A 16,902-nucleotide genomic window follows, 5' to 3' on the forward strand; every position below is an offset into this window, starting at 1 on the left:
ATATTTCAAATATAAGTGACTAAAATGTAATATAAGATAAACAAAAGTGATTATTTTTATAGTTTACCCTTTATTTTAATATTTTTTAGTATATTATTTTTTTAAATTGATTTTTAAGTAAAAAATACTAATATAAAAAATTCAAATATGGGCGCAACAAAAAAAATTAAGCCCATTTTTGAGAATCCAAACTTTTTTTTAAAAAAAAAAAATTGATCTAAATTGACATTGCCCTTGAATATCTCTAAACGAAAACCATGACATTAGACAAAATACTTGTATACCGTATTAAAGTAATAAAAAGCTTAGGAGATTACTCCACTCTGTTTTATTAACAGAAGTATAGATAAATACTTACAAAATAATAATTTAAAACAACTCAAAACTAGGATAAAATAATAATAATAATAATAATTTTATTGGAATATTTTAAATCTTAAAATTACGATATTACCCCAGTTCCTATTCTTCAAACAAAGCAAAAATTGCTATAATAAAAACAAAAAATGACCTCAACTAATTTGATGGTATTATTGGACAACACAGACAACAGTTTCAATTTACAATCATATCTTCAATTCTTTTTTCTTCTTTACAAAACGGAAACTCAATCCTTTCTTCTCCTTTTTTAACATATAGAATATAAAACATCCTTCTTCTCACTAGAAAAATTCCAACTACCACCTCTGCTTCAATCAAACCTTCGCTGACGGAGTGAATCCAAGAGAAAGAAAAACAAAAAAAATTAAAGACTGTACACTGAGCTATACAAATGTGTGACTGTCATGTATAATTCTTCACTGAATATACTCTTTCATGCCTCTCAAAATAATTTCTCTTTAATCCTTGCCTTAAGAAAGCTGATCCTGGCTTCCATTTGAATCTGATACTGTTGATGCAGGTATTCTTGACTGTGTGGTTTGTGGCGGAGCTGTGATGGCATAAACCAGTCTGGATGAGGAACTCTCGATCAGACCAGCAACTCCGGCAGCCGCGGATTGGGCATTTGAAGGCAGGAAAAGGTCATGTTTCTGATCTTTATATGCACTCCAAACCTACAGAACACATATGATAACCACTAGAGATGAGATGCACAGAATGAATAGATGAAAACAATACGAGAAACACATTTAAACTGTCAATAAAATGTCAGTTCTAGAGGTTTACCCCCCCCCAAAATAAAAAAAAGATTCTACGGAAACCATGCATGAGGACTTACATCAGATGCATTCAATATTTCGCACACTTTAATACAATGAGCCCCTTCCGCTGCAAATGCATGCAAAACCTGGATTGAAAAAATTTAATACGTAATTTCAGATTATTAACTCCAGCACTTCAAAGAAATGAAAATAGAAAATCAGCTTCAAAAGGAAAAGAAAAGAAAGAATTCCGATGTAGATAAAAAATTAATCAACTCCTAGAATTATACACTTTAAACAACTAATCACAAAAGATGGCCAAAATAAAACAACTAAGCACAAAACATAGGACTGTCAGATAACTATGATAGTACACTCAGACAAAAGATGAAAGTTCGCCAAAAATGATTGCAATCTAACCTCAATAGCAAGCACTCTGCCAATGGATGCTTCTGATTCATTCCATTTCATCTGAGAGCAAAGTCCGTTCCTTCCCCCAGCTCTCCAATCAAGAAGTCCCAAAAGTACTTCAAGCAGACCAACCCTGCATTATTTACCGATTTTGTTTCAACATCAGAAACTATACAACAGAGCTAACACAACATAAAACTCATCCAAAGATAACACACACAATATGCAACTCTGAACCCGAGCATATCTGTTAGTATTGCATGCATAATTATTAGTAGACAAATCAAAAATGGAACTCATCACGAAAGTTTCTAAGTAAAATGCCAGAATTCTGGGAAACAATTTCTTCAACTACAAGAGAAATTACCCATCCATGTACGCATGCATGTTTACCATTTATTCGCATTAGTTAATGCCTAAAAATTACTACTTACTTAAGTCCTTGGGCAACAAGTGCATCCCTAGCTCGATTTCCAGCACCCACAACACGCTTTAATGTTTCTAGGGCTAGAATGCTTCCACCTTGCCACCCTATAGCTTTCATTAGAAGGGGAACAACCTGCAATTATATTTTCTTGGGTAAATAAGAGAATAAAAAGTTCCAAGGGCGGATTCAATAAAATGACCAAAAGTATATAGACAAGCTAAACAACCCAATCTCCTTATTAAAGAAAATTTCAAAGATTAAAGAACAAGGACAAAACAAAGTACCATGAGAACCTATTACAATCAAGAATGCTTAAATGATAAAACTAAAAGGTTGACTTGCAACAAACAGTAAGAAAATAAAAAATAAGGCTGTTATTAGAACAGATACCTGTGTTGTTCCAACACTAGTAGTTGCCATAGCTTCAGCACATATAGTACTGGCAGCTAGTTGATGCAGAACCCGCAAACAACTAAGGCGCACACGTTCTTGTGGAGTTTGTGCAGGCTGTTCATCCGATTCATATTTTCTGTCTGCCATATTACCACCATCTTTCATGTCCCCAGATGACATTGCTTCTCGCCTTCCCTCGTAAGCCACGGCAGCAACAAGTTTGGGCACATATCCAAGATAACCCACATGGTCTGCAAGTGCAGGGTGCACTCGCAATAATGAAACCAAAGCAGCAGAAAGAAGCAAAGGAAGTTCAGGGTCAACAGATTCCGACTCATAATGTGTGGCAGCAATAGATGACAAGTACTGATCTAGTAGCCCTTCCAGAAATCTCTTGGGATTTCTAAGAGGAAATTTGGGATCTTTAAGGAATAGCCTGACATAGATTCCACCAACCTGCATGATTATGAACTAATTAGTTCCCCAGCAAATAACAGTAGAAAATTTTGACAAGATAATATCAAGTAATACCTGGGGCTCATCTCTCATTTCCTGCTGTGCAGAAGCTTGCTCAGGTACATCCCAGTCAACGATACGGCCCTTCACCTGTTCACGGTACAGGTCTGATACCATAGTAGCAATTTGTGCAGACAGTGATGCTGCCATGGCTGGAGTCCATACAAGTTCTGGTGTTTCTGTGTTCTGTTCAAGGGCAGACACAACAGCTTCACCAGGCCCATCCCTTATGACTGATACTAGGCCATCTGGAAGAAACCTAGCTAATGTTATAGCAACTCTAGGCCCATGCATTGGCTGCGCAACAAGTTTACCCAATAAAGAGGCTGCTGCCGCTCTTTGCTGCAAGGGAATTTCTTCTGCGCACAGCCATTTCTAATATAAAAATGATTGTCTTTCTAGTAGAAAAGGTAAAAAAAAAAAACATGAATACAAAATTACCTTGTAAAGGCAAGAGAAGTTCGAGAATGTACACAACACCACCATGCTTGGCTGCTGCCCAAGCAAGTTCAGGTGTGCTTGCCAAAGCATAGAGGACATGAAGTACCCCTTCACGGCAAGCTGGGGCAAAGTGGAGCATTTGCAACAGCAGAAGAAGACTAGATCCATCTGCAACCATGGCCTCCAAGCAAGGTGCATATGTAGTCAAAAGAGAGAGAACATTCAGGCAAAGCTGAGGAATGTTGCTTTCTGATGCAACAGGCATGGAAAAGCATTCAAAAAGTGGTAATAGCCTCTCTTTAGTAGAAAATATGGATGCCAAATTAGGATATGTTGTCAGCAAGTTCTGCAACAGGAGAAGTGTCAGAACTCATGTATTAAATTCTATATGACATGGTAGACACAAGAAAGTAAGTTACCTGCAGTGATGTAAGTCCAGATTGAAGGTTTTTAATCAGGACATTTTCTTCCTTATCTTTCACTTTATTATCAGATGCAGCCAGAGAATCATCATGAACTTGCTGTTCTTCTACTGATGCACCAGTTGAGTCACTTTGATGCTCAGACTCGAGAGTTGAGTTGCTGATGTTAAGTTTTTCCGGAATATCATAATCCACAGAGTGATTGTGCACTAGAGAAGCTATAAAGTCAATTAAAGCCACACAGAATGCTTCTGGTTCACTGATCTCAAAGTCAGGTTGATCATTATAAACCCTCAAATAAACATTGCCAACAAAAAGTTCCTTTGACAGTGCTTCATAGGCAAAGACATGAGAATCTTTCAGGTCATACGAACCATCTGGGCCTTGGCTAGATCTTTGCTGGTCCACAAATTTCAGCAATTCTGCTCGAGTTGAAGAGTTCCAGATTATCTATGACAAAGAAGAAGTTAGACTTCAACCAATACCAAGGTAATTGAAATGAAACAACAGAAAAAGTACACTGTTCACCTCTGGTGACTCTAGGTTTGTATTCAGCTTCGACAGTAGGTCTTTTGGTACATGATCTCTCAACATGCTGGCAAGTTTCGGAGTTAGCAAAGCTCTGAGTACATTGACTACAGATTCATTATAAGGTGTTCCGTTTTCATCACAGCATAACCCACTAAGCCTAGATAATGCCTGGGCTGCTCGTACAGCATGCATATTTTTCGCAATTTGAACACTAGCACCAACACCATGGGACTCTGCTGTATCAGATTCCTCTGCAGTTGAGTCATACTGAAGTAACAATGGCAAAAGGTACCTAGCCAAACCATATTATCCAAATGAAACAAGTTAATCAAGTAATAGAGGACTATGGATTTAACTCATAAGATTGCCAAATATCTTATCAATATATTACATCTAAAACCTGTTAGCAAACTAGTAGAAACATAAAGAATAACATCGTCAGCAGCAAGAAAGCTAAACTGATAATGGCGCGAATAATTATTTCACTTAGTCTCTTGTCTACAGTGCCATTTTCATGCACATTCAATAGAGAGGTTTTACATGCATAGTACAAACAAAAAAATTGTAATAAATCTATAATAATAGAATATAGAGAAAGTAATGACACCAAAAAGACTTGAACATGAAGTGTGCTGCCACAAGAAACAAATAGCAGACTATTTAGTATCTACTATATTCTACAGTGAAGAGGATGATCCCTGGGAATTTATAAAGAGTAACTGGCTCCAAAAAAAAATAAAAGAAAAGAAAATAGTCCCAGAAGGCGGCTCTGTATAAACTTAATATTTATTAGCAATGGAAGACTAAATAGAAGATGCAAAGTAAATACTTTGAATAGTGTAACTTTGTAAAAGACTAAGAAGAGATCACATATTTCCTAGAGGACCCAGACGAAAATATGGCCATAGATAAACTAATCGACAGTGGTGCAAACATGCATTCGAATCAAATACCGAAAAAGATAAGCTAATTTACCATAACACTCCAGCCTTTATCAAGGCCTCTTGCAAATCGGGGGACACAGAAACATGAGCAATAGTCTGGAGGGCACTATCAACAGCTGCAGGCACAACCTCAAGTTCAGTGCAGTGCACTATGTCATCAACAAGTCCAGAAAGCTCAAGGATCTCAAGTCTGGCAGTCTCAAACTGACTCAGAACAGAAAAGGTTCGCATCACATTTGTAACAATGATAGCAGAAGGTTCATTTGCAGGAGTAGTTGGTTGAACAACACACATGCAACGAGAGAGAAGTGTAGCAAGAAGTTGTATCCCACCATCTCTAACAAGTTCTTCACCATTCAATGAGGATGATGCACACCTAACAGTAAAAAGGGGGAAAGAAAAGAAAAAGAGATGAAATCTCCCAGCCCAATTTAACTAGTAAAACGAGATTTACAAGAGTATATGTTGGTAGGAGAGGAATTTACGTAAGCCAAACAAGCTCTGACGCTGCAACAAGAAGAGGTGCTCTATCTGAGGAGAGAAAATTGTTATCTTCCTTGTCAACAGTTACCGCATTGAGCAACATGGGATAACCTGCATATTTAAATGGTTCCAACACATCTCCATATCTTCTATACAAGATGCATTGTCCTTTCAACAGAAGCAAGAGCCTCCAAGGCTGAGGACCTTGCAAACCTTGCATCGTAGCCTACATAAAGAGGAATGATTAATTTAATTCCAAGAACGTCAGTATGCACTTCTCTGAGGAGCAAGCATCTACCTGAAGTCGTTCATAAGCCTTTTGTACAGCAAGAAATTTTTCCCTCCCTTCAGGATTTTTGTCAGGATGATATTTCATAGCAAGTTTCCTATATTGTCGTTTAAGCTTTTCTTCATCAATGTTCTCAATTTGCTTGGATATGATAGATATATCTCCAGTCTCCTTGGGAGAACACTTCTGATCAGCATCATCACTGGATACATCTTCCAAGGAAATCTCTAATATTTTGCAAGCTTCCTCCTCAGAAAGATCCATTGGTTTCCGTGTCAACTCTTCTCGCCACATTACTAGCAAGGACTGTAGAAACTCCACATGCTCAACAATCGGCCAATTTGGAAACCGAATTTCGTCACATAGATTTCGAAGGTAATAACGGTGACACCACATTTCATCTCTGAGCTCTGGATAAGTCACTGGTGGCATAGGAGCATACTCATACAAAGAATGACAATGTTGTGACAATTTCTGGGGGAAATCACCAAGATGCTGCAAAACCTTTGGAAAGGAATAAACAATGTATCATGTAATTGTAGTAAGTAGAACAGCAACCTTTATCCTTTATAATTGACCTTGAAAGATATTATATCTTCTAGCCATAGTTTGGTTAAGCAAGCAGTTTCCACTCATCTATTTTCTAAACATAATTTGGTTTCTGCATTCAGGAGAGGGAAAAAGGGAATGAAGGTGGAACAATTGTTTGTGGAAAAAGCAAAGGAGAACAAAAGAATCTGTCACACACACACACACACACACATATAGACTGGCAGAAAGAATTTGGAATTTGGGGAAAAGAGAAATAAGTATTTCCATTGTCTCGCCTAGTCATTTACATGCTCCAGTTTCTAACTTTATACAGAAACTAGTTTATCTATTTTACTTCAGGAAACCAATTGCTTATGTGTCAATAAATGATATACTTGGGAGCATAAATTCTTCAATATCATAAACCATTGACTATTCCAAGCTACTTTATATTACACTATAATCTTTAGGACTATGCTTATGTTTCAGATGAGTCCCTACAGAAAATCCTACTTCTATACTGCCAATATATCATTTCTGCATGTGGAAGTGCAGAGTAAAGACATCAAGATAATATACTATTGCACAATTAAAAATATGATTCACCTGACGAATCAGATTTTCAGCTCGCATTTTATGTGTCCAAATGATCTCTGGAGTATCAGACTCAGAAACCATTGCTGCAGCAAATGCAAGTGGGCCACTACGCTCCAATACATACAGCAAAGATGCAGGGAGAAGCCCACCCAATACGCTACGTTTAGCAAGGGGTAATGAAGAGGAAACTGCAGCTTCTTCGCCACCATGGAAAGCTTGATGTACATGAGTTCCTGAGAAGAGTTGTGCAATCGAAAGGAGGTTGGATCCAGGGTAGGCCAGGGCAAAAAAAAATGCACCTGTGCTGTACAAACGCACCATGGCCTTGGGATTTCTGGTAACAATAGCCTTCAGCAATGCAGCAGCAGCTTCTACAATACTTGGCTCACCAGAAAGCATAGCCTTTTAGGGAAAAAGAAATACATGCAACTGTATGAGTGGAACACTTAAGACAAAAATTATACTTCTTATAAGGGGAACACATCCTATCATTCTTTCCTGAAAACTAAAAAGTAGAGTGCAACCTTTTATTTGCAATATCTGGAAACAGCATTAAATATCAACTAAAACAATACCTGTGCAATATGTGGAAGGCAACGTGGACTTGACAAAATCCGTTTTACCCTAGGAGTTGGGGTAACTATCTCACCAGCGTCATCCAAGTCTGAATGTGCAGAAACCATGCTATGTAAAACAGACAATGCAGCCTCTCCTACCTGCAAACAGTATTACCAATTAGAAGGTATCAAGAAAAAGATTCAAGGTTATACAAACGTTACAAAGATAGTCTACTGCTACAGTAGCAGTCAAAGCAACACGTGTACATCAGCCATTTAGTGCTTAATACAGCAGCTGCATCATAAACATGTACGATCATACCATTTCAATGTCCCCAAACAGTAAATTGGCTCAAAGAACCATCACATAAGAAACTAAAATACAAGCAACACATCATCAATGCCCGCTTAAAAGTGCTTTTTAAGTGAGTCTAGTACATACATCTCCAAAGCCAAATTCTATATAATAGAGTGAAGAAATCCAAGCATAATTGAAAGTGCCATAAAGAAAAGAAATATAAAAAGGAGAAAGAAACTCAACAGATGATCACAATCATTAGAAGAAAAAGGTGTAGATTTTCAAGCATTTGACAAGCAGAAGTTGAATAATAAGTAGATTGCAATTTGCAACCAGTTAATAGACCAAAGTCATCACTATTTAAGTAGACACTGCAAACCACTTCCATGATGCAAATGTACTTGTGCAAGAATGTAGACTGGATAATGTGAAAGACAATACCTGAGTGGGTGTAAGGACAGGAACCCGAACAGATAGTGCCCAACGAAGCTCACGAATATCTCGTAATCTCTTCCCGTCCAGCATGCCTGAAGCCCAGCACCTCGTTGTCCAATCAATAGCTTTTTTTGACCACAATCTTCTGACAGCATCCTTCTCTAAAGGTCCAACTTGCACACCATCTTTGTCAATATACATCCACTCCTTGAGTGGCTCCATAAAAGCAGTAGCAGCAATCAAATTTGATTGTAAAGGGATAGCAGTCCTCTCAGAAGCTTCATGAACCACAGTTAGTAAATCAACAGCTAGCACACACCCCCCCACCAAAACACAAGATTCCACATTTGCTAAAACCTTCATCAAAACCTGCACATACAGAAATACAGAGTTGCTATTACTTTCAAAATGATCAAGACTAGAAATCAAAATCTATTTTGGAATTAAGATCAAGCCTTCTCCATCACTTGCTCCATCACAATCTTACAAAGATTCTCTTAAGGCTTGAAATATGTAATGCACCTAAAATTCATTAGGGAAGGCACCTTCAAAAGTAGTAGTAGACGGTGTCTCAAAGCTCTGTCATCTGTTCTGTCCAAGAGAACAGTAATATGTGCAGTCCCTTCAAAAGGGCCAATTGTATTGCAATGTTGTTCATAAACAATAGCCATTGCCCTTGCACAAAGCTCCCTAACTGAAGAGCCTCCACCTCCTCCAAAGCCATCTAATCTTCCCATATCACACCAATCATCAGAAGAACCCATTTCATCTGGAACAGCACCATCCACTGTAAGGCCTATGTCAGCATCGCATAGGAACCGATGATAGAGTGCTCTGAAGAAGGCAACGGGATCACGAAGTGGAAAATCCTGTGCCCTACCACTACTGCCACTCTCAAGCAACAAACGCAGATAATATTGACCAACACAAACTTCCTTGGACAAACTAGGATAACTAATAGAGAATTCAGAGTAGTTCCAAGAGATCCTAGGAACACTATCTTGGCCACTCATACTCTCTACCGTAGCATCTCCCGGAACAATATCTTCAGTGCGCTCCTTCTCAACATCCAATTTATGAACCTCAGCTTGCAAAGCTTCCCGCAACTCTTGCCTAGTACGCTCATTCCAGATCAAATCCGCACGGTTATGGTCAAGGCTAAAAGCACGCCAAAATTCAGGCCAATTGCAAAGTAGGCGACCAGAACCAACAGGCGTGTTCTCCACAACAACCTGAGCAGGTGCCGGAAGACCAGTGTTATGTGACCCAACAGCATTGCCACCAGAATCAACTGAATTTGAAGGATTTGTTTCTGATACTCCATGCACATTTGTTGATGGAGCATCAGCGGAAGCTGATATAAATGAATGCCCATTTTGAGAAATTCCAGTGCAATATGCATCAGTTGCCGAACTTTCGACAGTGTGAGCAGCAGAAGATTGGTTTAAAACTTGACTGGAGTTAGGGTCTGCAATTGATTTGTGATAGTTATCTGCCACCCTATGAAAACCAGAATTCATCTGCCTAACTGCATCACCTGCCTCAAAATTATTAACAGAAGGTAAGGACTGCTCTTGCGATGTAATCGTCTGCCCTGTACGAGCTCTCCTTTGCTGTAGTAGACGCTTGTGTCTTTTACTGGTCAATGATCCTTCCTGGATAGATTCTTCAGGTGCTCCATCAGATCGTGTGTGCAAATATGCAACAAGTCCAGGTGGCAAAACTCTAGACAACAAGTCTAGAGCTGGTTGATAGGAATCTGCCCATAAGGCAACAAGTTGGCGACTAACCTCACGGCGCTCACCTGCAGGAAGGAAAAATGCATGTAATAAATGCCTCAACAGAGCTCCATCACGTAAAGCAGCATCACGCATTGACTCTGCTGCAATTGCATCTTCTTCAGCAATTGTACGCATTAGCACTGCAACCGTTTCCCTAACACTCTCTGCAGGATGGGCAAACAAGGCAAATAGACGGCGCTTCAAACCAGCTACTTGGCGCAACAGCTCAACAAAAACTGTGTATTGGGTAGTTTCACCATGTGGATCACATATCATAGCCTCCAGAACTTCAACAACAGCCATGGACAATAATGCGGATACAGACATGGGTTTTAATCTGTTGACAAGGATAATAACATAACCATGCTGAGAGAACAGTATGGACTTAGTATGCATAATTGTGGCATGTTGCTCTCCTTTAGAATCTGTTAGTACATTCGTATCCCCAGGACCACCTCCAATGAGTGCTGCAACAAGTCTTGCTGCTTCAGCAGCTACACCCTCAGATCCATTCCTGAGTAAGCCCATTATTCTTCCAACAGCAGCAGGAAAAGACACAACATGAGAAGCAGCATTTTTGGAAGCTAACAATCTACGTAAACATGAAACAAAACCCATCACTGTTGCAGCTGCTTTAGGAGAAGGAGGCGGCAAGGGAGGGGACTCCGGAGGAAGATTTGGTGTTGCTGGAAGCATTGTTATCAAAGCCATCAGAGTCACCTCAGGAACTTCAATATTAGGAGGCACCCCACTATATGGAATGCATGCATTGAACTCCCTAATTCTGCGCCATAGCTTAGCTCTTGAACCAGGAATAGAACCGCCTTCAGCAACAGCATCTTTGGCAGCAGCAGCTAAGTGTTTCAAATGCATGGATGCACTTTCCACATCAGCAAAAGTGCGTTGTTTTCCAAATTGCAAAGCAACTCTCCCGCAAGGTGGATTAATGCGATGACCAGGCATTGTCAGCCTTGGCAATATAGGTACCGGGCACTGACCCTGGACAAGCAGATCGTCAAGCAAACCACATTAACCATTTATCTAGGAATTATAGAACCAAAAATAGAAAGCATGATCATTAGAGAAAAGAAGCCTGTTCGTATGCTATACAGAACAGGTATACCTACTTCTGTTTGCAACACATCACAAATTGCTGCAAGTAAGCTATCTCGCGAGGTGCTTGCATAGACCTGTGAGCCATAAAATACGGGTAAGCTGCAAGCTCTAACATATTAAGCTTTCAAAGATAGAGATTTTATTCTCACATAGATAGAGCATCCATCATTGAATTCAATAGCAAACATCTGGGGCTCCTCTGAAAATCGAACAAGTGAACTCACTGCAGATAAAGGACGAACAATAACTGCCTGCAAACATCTAAGGAATATTCTCAGCATGTGATTAATCCTACTTCAAACAATTCTTAAAAAAGATAAAAGCACATAACATTAGCCATATGCATTGTGTGACATGTAACACTTTCCTCTAAATGTTGAACTATCAGTTTGACACTTTTACCAGTCATGCAACATAGCAATTAATTTTTGCTGCACCCTACATTATCCAAAGAAGTATTTGGTAATGCCTTTAGAACCATAAATTAAGAATTGCATTCTCGTGAACCTGAATGATTGTTAAATGATTCAGGGGTCAACCACACTCTGCCTTTGCTTAACATATTAGCAAAGACGGTCATGTCTAGCATTCAGCTAGTCCTACTTCAACCAATTCCTAATTATAACTACAACCAACCAGAGAAATAGTTGAAATCAAATAAGTGTAACCCAAATAGACTCATAAGGCAAGTTATGCAGATAATATACGGCATCTACACAATGAGTGTAATATACTAATTCTATTTTTTTATCAATGGATGAAGCGCGTTAGCTTACTTCATAGTTATCTGGCCGTCTTTCAACAAGGGAGGCTTTTGTGAGGATAAGTTGACGAGATACAGCATCACCATGATCTCCAAGTCCTCCTTTTGGGCCAACGGTGAAATTCAATCCAGGGATATTTAAAGTTCCGTGAGCAGCAGAACGTAATCTTGTCACAGACCAGCCTCCACAAGGGGTTTCTTCTGCTCCAATGGCCTCTTTGGCTGTGATTTACATATTTTTCCATATTATTTAATACACAGTAAAAGAATTATATCAAAGGAGGAGTAGGCAAAAAAGAGGTGAGAGGAAGAAACAGAATAATGTTCTTTTTGGTAAGGTACCTCTTTGCTTTATATACTCTGTTACAGTGAGAGATTGTGAATGGTCTACAGAAAGTGCGACACCAACCATTGATTTTGCAGTTTTAGTCTGCATAATATATTTAATAATTATCAATGGAAAATGTAAAGAGAATAATAATAATTAATTATCGATGTAAAATGTAAAGAGAATGATATGACTGAGAGGGATATTTAACTATTCAATATGGAGCAACTTATTTAAATTGGAAGATTTCAAGAGAAATGTAAACATGAGTGCTATGTTTGGAAATATGAATTGTGGAGAATGGATCTGGATTTGGTTTCTTTTATAAGTAGAGCAAGATAGCAGTTAACTATATCTAATGGATAATTATTTGGTACACTTGCGGTGGAAATTTTGACTCCACAAGCAGAGTTGAGATTTTGACACTTGTCCTTAAATTGTATTTAAAAATTAAAAAATAAATAAGACATGTGGAAAAATCTCAACTCCGCTTGTGGAATTAATCCCACTGTCTTTGTACCAAATAATTACCCTTATCTAATAGTAATAACTAGTTAAAACTATAGGTCTAAAAAAGAGGGGAAAGAACTAGTTAAATCTAAATACACGTACGTATTTGGAATAGTATATTAGATGAATTTCAAATTTCTGGAATTATTAGGGTGTTCCAATTTCACTATAAAGAGAGACCAAGCAAATCCATGAACTTGAATATAATCAAGAAAGTGTTTTTATGCACTCTTTCACCTAACGTGTACTGATTAGAAATCTAAATCACTTCTTTAAAATTCAACTTCCCAAAAGCAACCAAGGTAAAAGAATTAATGGAAGTAAATTAAAGATGTTAGTATACCAGATTTGAAATGATAGCAGAATTAGTTGTCCCTGAAGCAGCTTGAAAGGCTTTAGATTTCCTCCCATACAGAGGGCAAAGAACGAAACTACCATTATCAACGTTTTTCTTCCCATAAGCATCTGCCAACAGAACAATGGCTGGGGCAGACATATCTCTAAAATCTAAGCACCAGCGAGGATCTCCAGATGTTAAGTCTATAAGTTCAACCCCACAACACGTGACCTTCAATTTCTATACAGACAATCAGTAGTTAAAAGCTTGAATATGAAATTTTAAAACGAAAAACTGAAGTAACCAGTAGTACATAGATACCATAGATAGTTATAGAACTAGCTCTTCCGTTTAGAAATACAATTGATCCTCAAACAAGATACTTTCTAGCTAATTACAACAGAATTAATCTCAATGACCAAAATCTCAATAGTCAAGTCTTGAGTCTTAATATCTCCCATTATCAACAATGTGAACATTCAAAACATCAATAACTCAAGTCCCACTGATTCCGAATATTCCAACGCTACCAGAAATCAAAACAAAATAAGCAAATCTAAGCTAAACGCTAAACCCTGTATGACCAAAAATGCTATTTAATTAATCAAATAAAATCCTAACAAATTTTAATTCTATGATCAGCTTCTATTTATCTTCGCATCATTCTCCCTTTATCGCACAAGCGACAGTTTCACAATTCCAAAATCAAAGTTCGCAGCAATTTAAATTACTTTAGACTAATAAAGTTGTTAAAGTATCATCTAAAGACAAGAGCCAATTTAAGTCAAATTAGAAACTAATTTCATCGAAATTTTAACGTCAATAAATGCAAGAGCAAAACTTAAATCTAGCAAAAACTTACAAAAGGAGACCACTCGGCACGGCGTCTCCGTAGATGCAACACTGGGAACTCCGCCACAGCACCCAACCGGTTCCACCTGATCCTGTGCAATTCAGTTAAAATACTAGCCCGATACTGCGAAGAAAACTTTATAGCCTTATATTTCCCTTTTCCATCGGTCCTGACGCTCAAATTAAACTCGGTAGAATTCTCATCCCTGCCGATAATCGGCGTGGCAGCTTCAAAATCAGTAGAGACATCGTATGAGTTCGTTACTGACAAAGTTGAGGGATCAAGCGTGATAATCGCGACATTAGAAATACAAAGGATTCGCTTATAACGGCCGCGCCAAGAGTGCTTGATGACGATGTAACGGGCAAGGTACTCGGGCTCTTCCTGGGGAGGAGGGTTTGCTGAGTGATGGTGTTGGTCCATGGAAGAAGTGGGCCGGGAATCGGATCGGGTTGTAGGCAAGGGCCGAGTTGACACGGAGTCTAGGTAATGGAGAGTGTGGAGAGGAGAAGCATTGTTAGGGCGGAGGAAGTACCAGAGTCCCACACGTGAAGCGGGGTGGGTACGGTGAGGCAGTGACTGATTAGCCCCCAGCTTCTAACCGTATTCACCAAATCTGCCACTCTGGCCAGTTCCTTGTTTCTTTTCCGATCAATTATACCCTAAATTGGCATCGGAGAAACGAGATCCGGCTCTCAGAGTGTGCGATATGAGCTTGAAAGATGTTTCTGGATTAAAAAAACTGCTAATGAAGGATTAAAATTCAAAGGAAAATGAGAAGATAGAAGAGAAATGGGATTGAAGCAAGCCAAGAGAGAAGAGAGAGAATGGACAGCTCGGAGGAGTTGTTTGCTTTGTTGTTCTGACCGACCTTCAACACTATCGAAACAATAATACTGCGGTTCCCAAATAAAGTTACGGCTCGGTGACTCACGGCTTTTTATTTTATATTATATTTGTCTTTCCCGTCATGATTTTTCTCTACTTGATTAATACTTAAATTACACTAGTTAGTTCAAAAATAAGATATAATAACACATGTCATTAAAGATAATTAATAATAAATATAATATAAAATTAAATTTTGAGTAAAATAATATTTAAATATTTAAATATATCCTATCAAGAATATTACATGTATTGTAATTATTTATCATGTTGTCATTAATCTTGAATTAATATCGAGTTAATTTATTATACCAATTCATTCAAGAATATTATCAATATATAAAATTAATAGAGATAATAAAATATTTATAATACAATTAAAATGTAAATATTATATTAAAATAAATTTTTGGTTTAGTGGTAAGTTAATGTTTTAATAATAATAAATATTATGGTTCAAATTAAATCGCATATAATTTTTTTAAAAGTTTTTAAAAATAAAAAGATTAAAATATCTTCAAATAATATAACTTATTTTAATTATGGAATGACATTTTTATAATTTTTCTAACTGAGTTGGTAGTCGATTAATTCGTAACATCAACTCATTTAGGTACTTAAATAATCGTATAGATTTTTTTAAAAATACTAAAATTTTCATATAAATAATTAAATTGTTAGTTTTTAAGTCAGCTATTTCACGATATGATTAATAATCTGATCGAATTTCTTACTTTTCAAAAAGTATGAGGAATAAATTTTGACAATTTAAAATAAAAAACTTAAATTTTCATTTTCCATAAAATAAAAGAATGAAATTCATAATTAAATCAATATTTTATACTTAAATATTGTTTTTAGCTTAATTTAGAGAAAACTCACACTTTCATTTTTTAGATTTTTAGTGAAATCTAATTCTCATTATTGAGAAATTAAATATTATATTACCTTTACTTTGAAATTCATTGGTGTCAAGGTAAGAGTTTTTTTTTTCTTTTTTTTTTCTTCAGATTTCTAACAAACCTAATACAAATTAACCCTAGCATCAAGGCTCAAGCTAATGTTTCACTAACCGTGGAAGTTGGTGTTTGACCGTATATATCCACGTATTATTTTGATATTAAGTAATTTATTTTTTGTTTTAAGTAAAATTTTAGTATATTTCGGTCCGTTTTAGTCAATATTAATACATATTGAATAGTACAAAATTTTAATATTTTAAATCAATTTTTAAAATTTTCATTTTAATCATTTTAATATTTCTATAAATACATTTAAAATTAATATTTATTAAACTATTGAACCTAATTAATAATTTTAGGCTAAAGGGGTATATAAACTCTTGAACTTTGTCGAAACAATCATTCGAGCTCCTCTACAAAAACACACTCAATTAAGCCTTCAAACTCTCAAGTTACATTAATTAAATCCTTTAACCAATGTTTCCAATCTTTGATCATTACAACTTTGACGTGGTGCTCTACGTCAACTATAGTTGTTAAAATAAAATTTTATTCTTAAAAAAATAAAAAATTTCAAAAAAAACTTATTTAAAATTTTTATTGGAACAAACTGCATTGTCCAAGTTCATTTTAAACTTAAATTTTTTAAAATTATAAAATTTTAAAATATTAAATAAAATTCAAAACATTCAAAAGTTAAAAATTAATAAAAATCATTTAAAGTTAAATCCAAAATGATTCTAGACATAATAAATCTGGATAACTATATGTCCAAATTTATTAAAGATGATTTTTCTAAATTACATAATGTTTAAAAATATTAAATTATTTTTAAAATACGAGATGTGTATCAACGTTTCAATTATATTGGTACCTCTTAGGATATATATATATAATTTGTGGAGACATTTTCAATAAGTGCCTAGACTAGTGCCAATTGAGAGTAG

General features: G+C 36.6%; 1 protein-coding gene across 2 annotated transcripts; it reads right to left on the bottom strand.

Moving 5' to 3' along the window:
• Window positions 1-507: 507 nt before the first annotated feature.
• Window positions 508-15,023, bottom strand: LOC107962657 (dnaJ homolog subfamily C GRV2). Of its 2 annotated transcripts, XM_016899121.2 has the most exons (22): window positions 14,115-15,023; window positions 13,259-13,492; window positions 12,420-12,507; window positions 12,091-12,299; window positions 11,464-11,565; window positions 11,326-11,388; window positions 8,963-11,197; window positions 8,424-8,786; window positions 7,703-7,843; window positions 7,137-7,529; window positions 6,009-6,503; window positions 5,713-5,936; window positions 5,259-5,603; window positions 4,281-4,575; window positions 3,750-4,202; window positions 3,331-3,676; window positions 2,905-3,248; window positions 2,371-2,829; window positions 1,988-2,112; window positions 1,563-1,686; window positions 1,220-1,288; window positions 508-1,055 (listed from the first exon to the last, which is right to left on the bottom strand). In XM_016899121.2, the coding sequence occupies exons 1-22, from the start codon at window positions 14,526-14,528 to the stop codon at window positions 852-854; spliced, it is 7,725 nt and encodes a 2,574-aa protein (XP_016754610.2). In that variant the 5' UTR covers window positions 14,529-15,023; the 3' UTR covers window positions 508-851. The 2 variants fall into 2 exon arrangements, with proteins under 2 accessions (XP_016754610.2, XP_016754611.2); XM_016899122.2 differs by lacking the exons at window positions 12,420-12,507; window positions 13,259-13,492; window positions 14,115-15,023 and having other exon boundaries at window positions 11,464-11,575; window positions 12,091-12,295.
• Window positions 15,024-16,902: the final 1,879 nt, after the last annotated feature.

Source organism: Gossypium hirsutum, chromosome A06 (genome assembly GCF_007990345.1).
Source record: "Gossypium hirsutum isolate 1008001.06 chromosome A06, Gossypium_hirsutum_v2.1, whole genome shotgun sequence".
Classification (NCBI taxonomy): domain Eukaryota; kingdom Viridiplantae; phylum Streptophyta; class Magnoliopsida; order Malvales; family Malvaceae; genus Gossypium; species Gossypium hirsutum.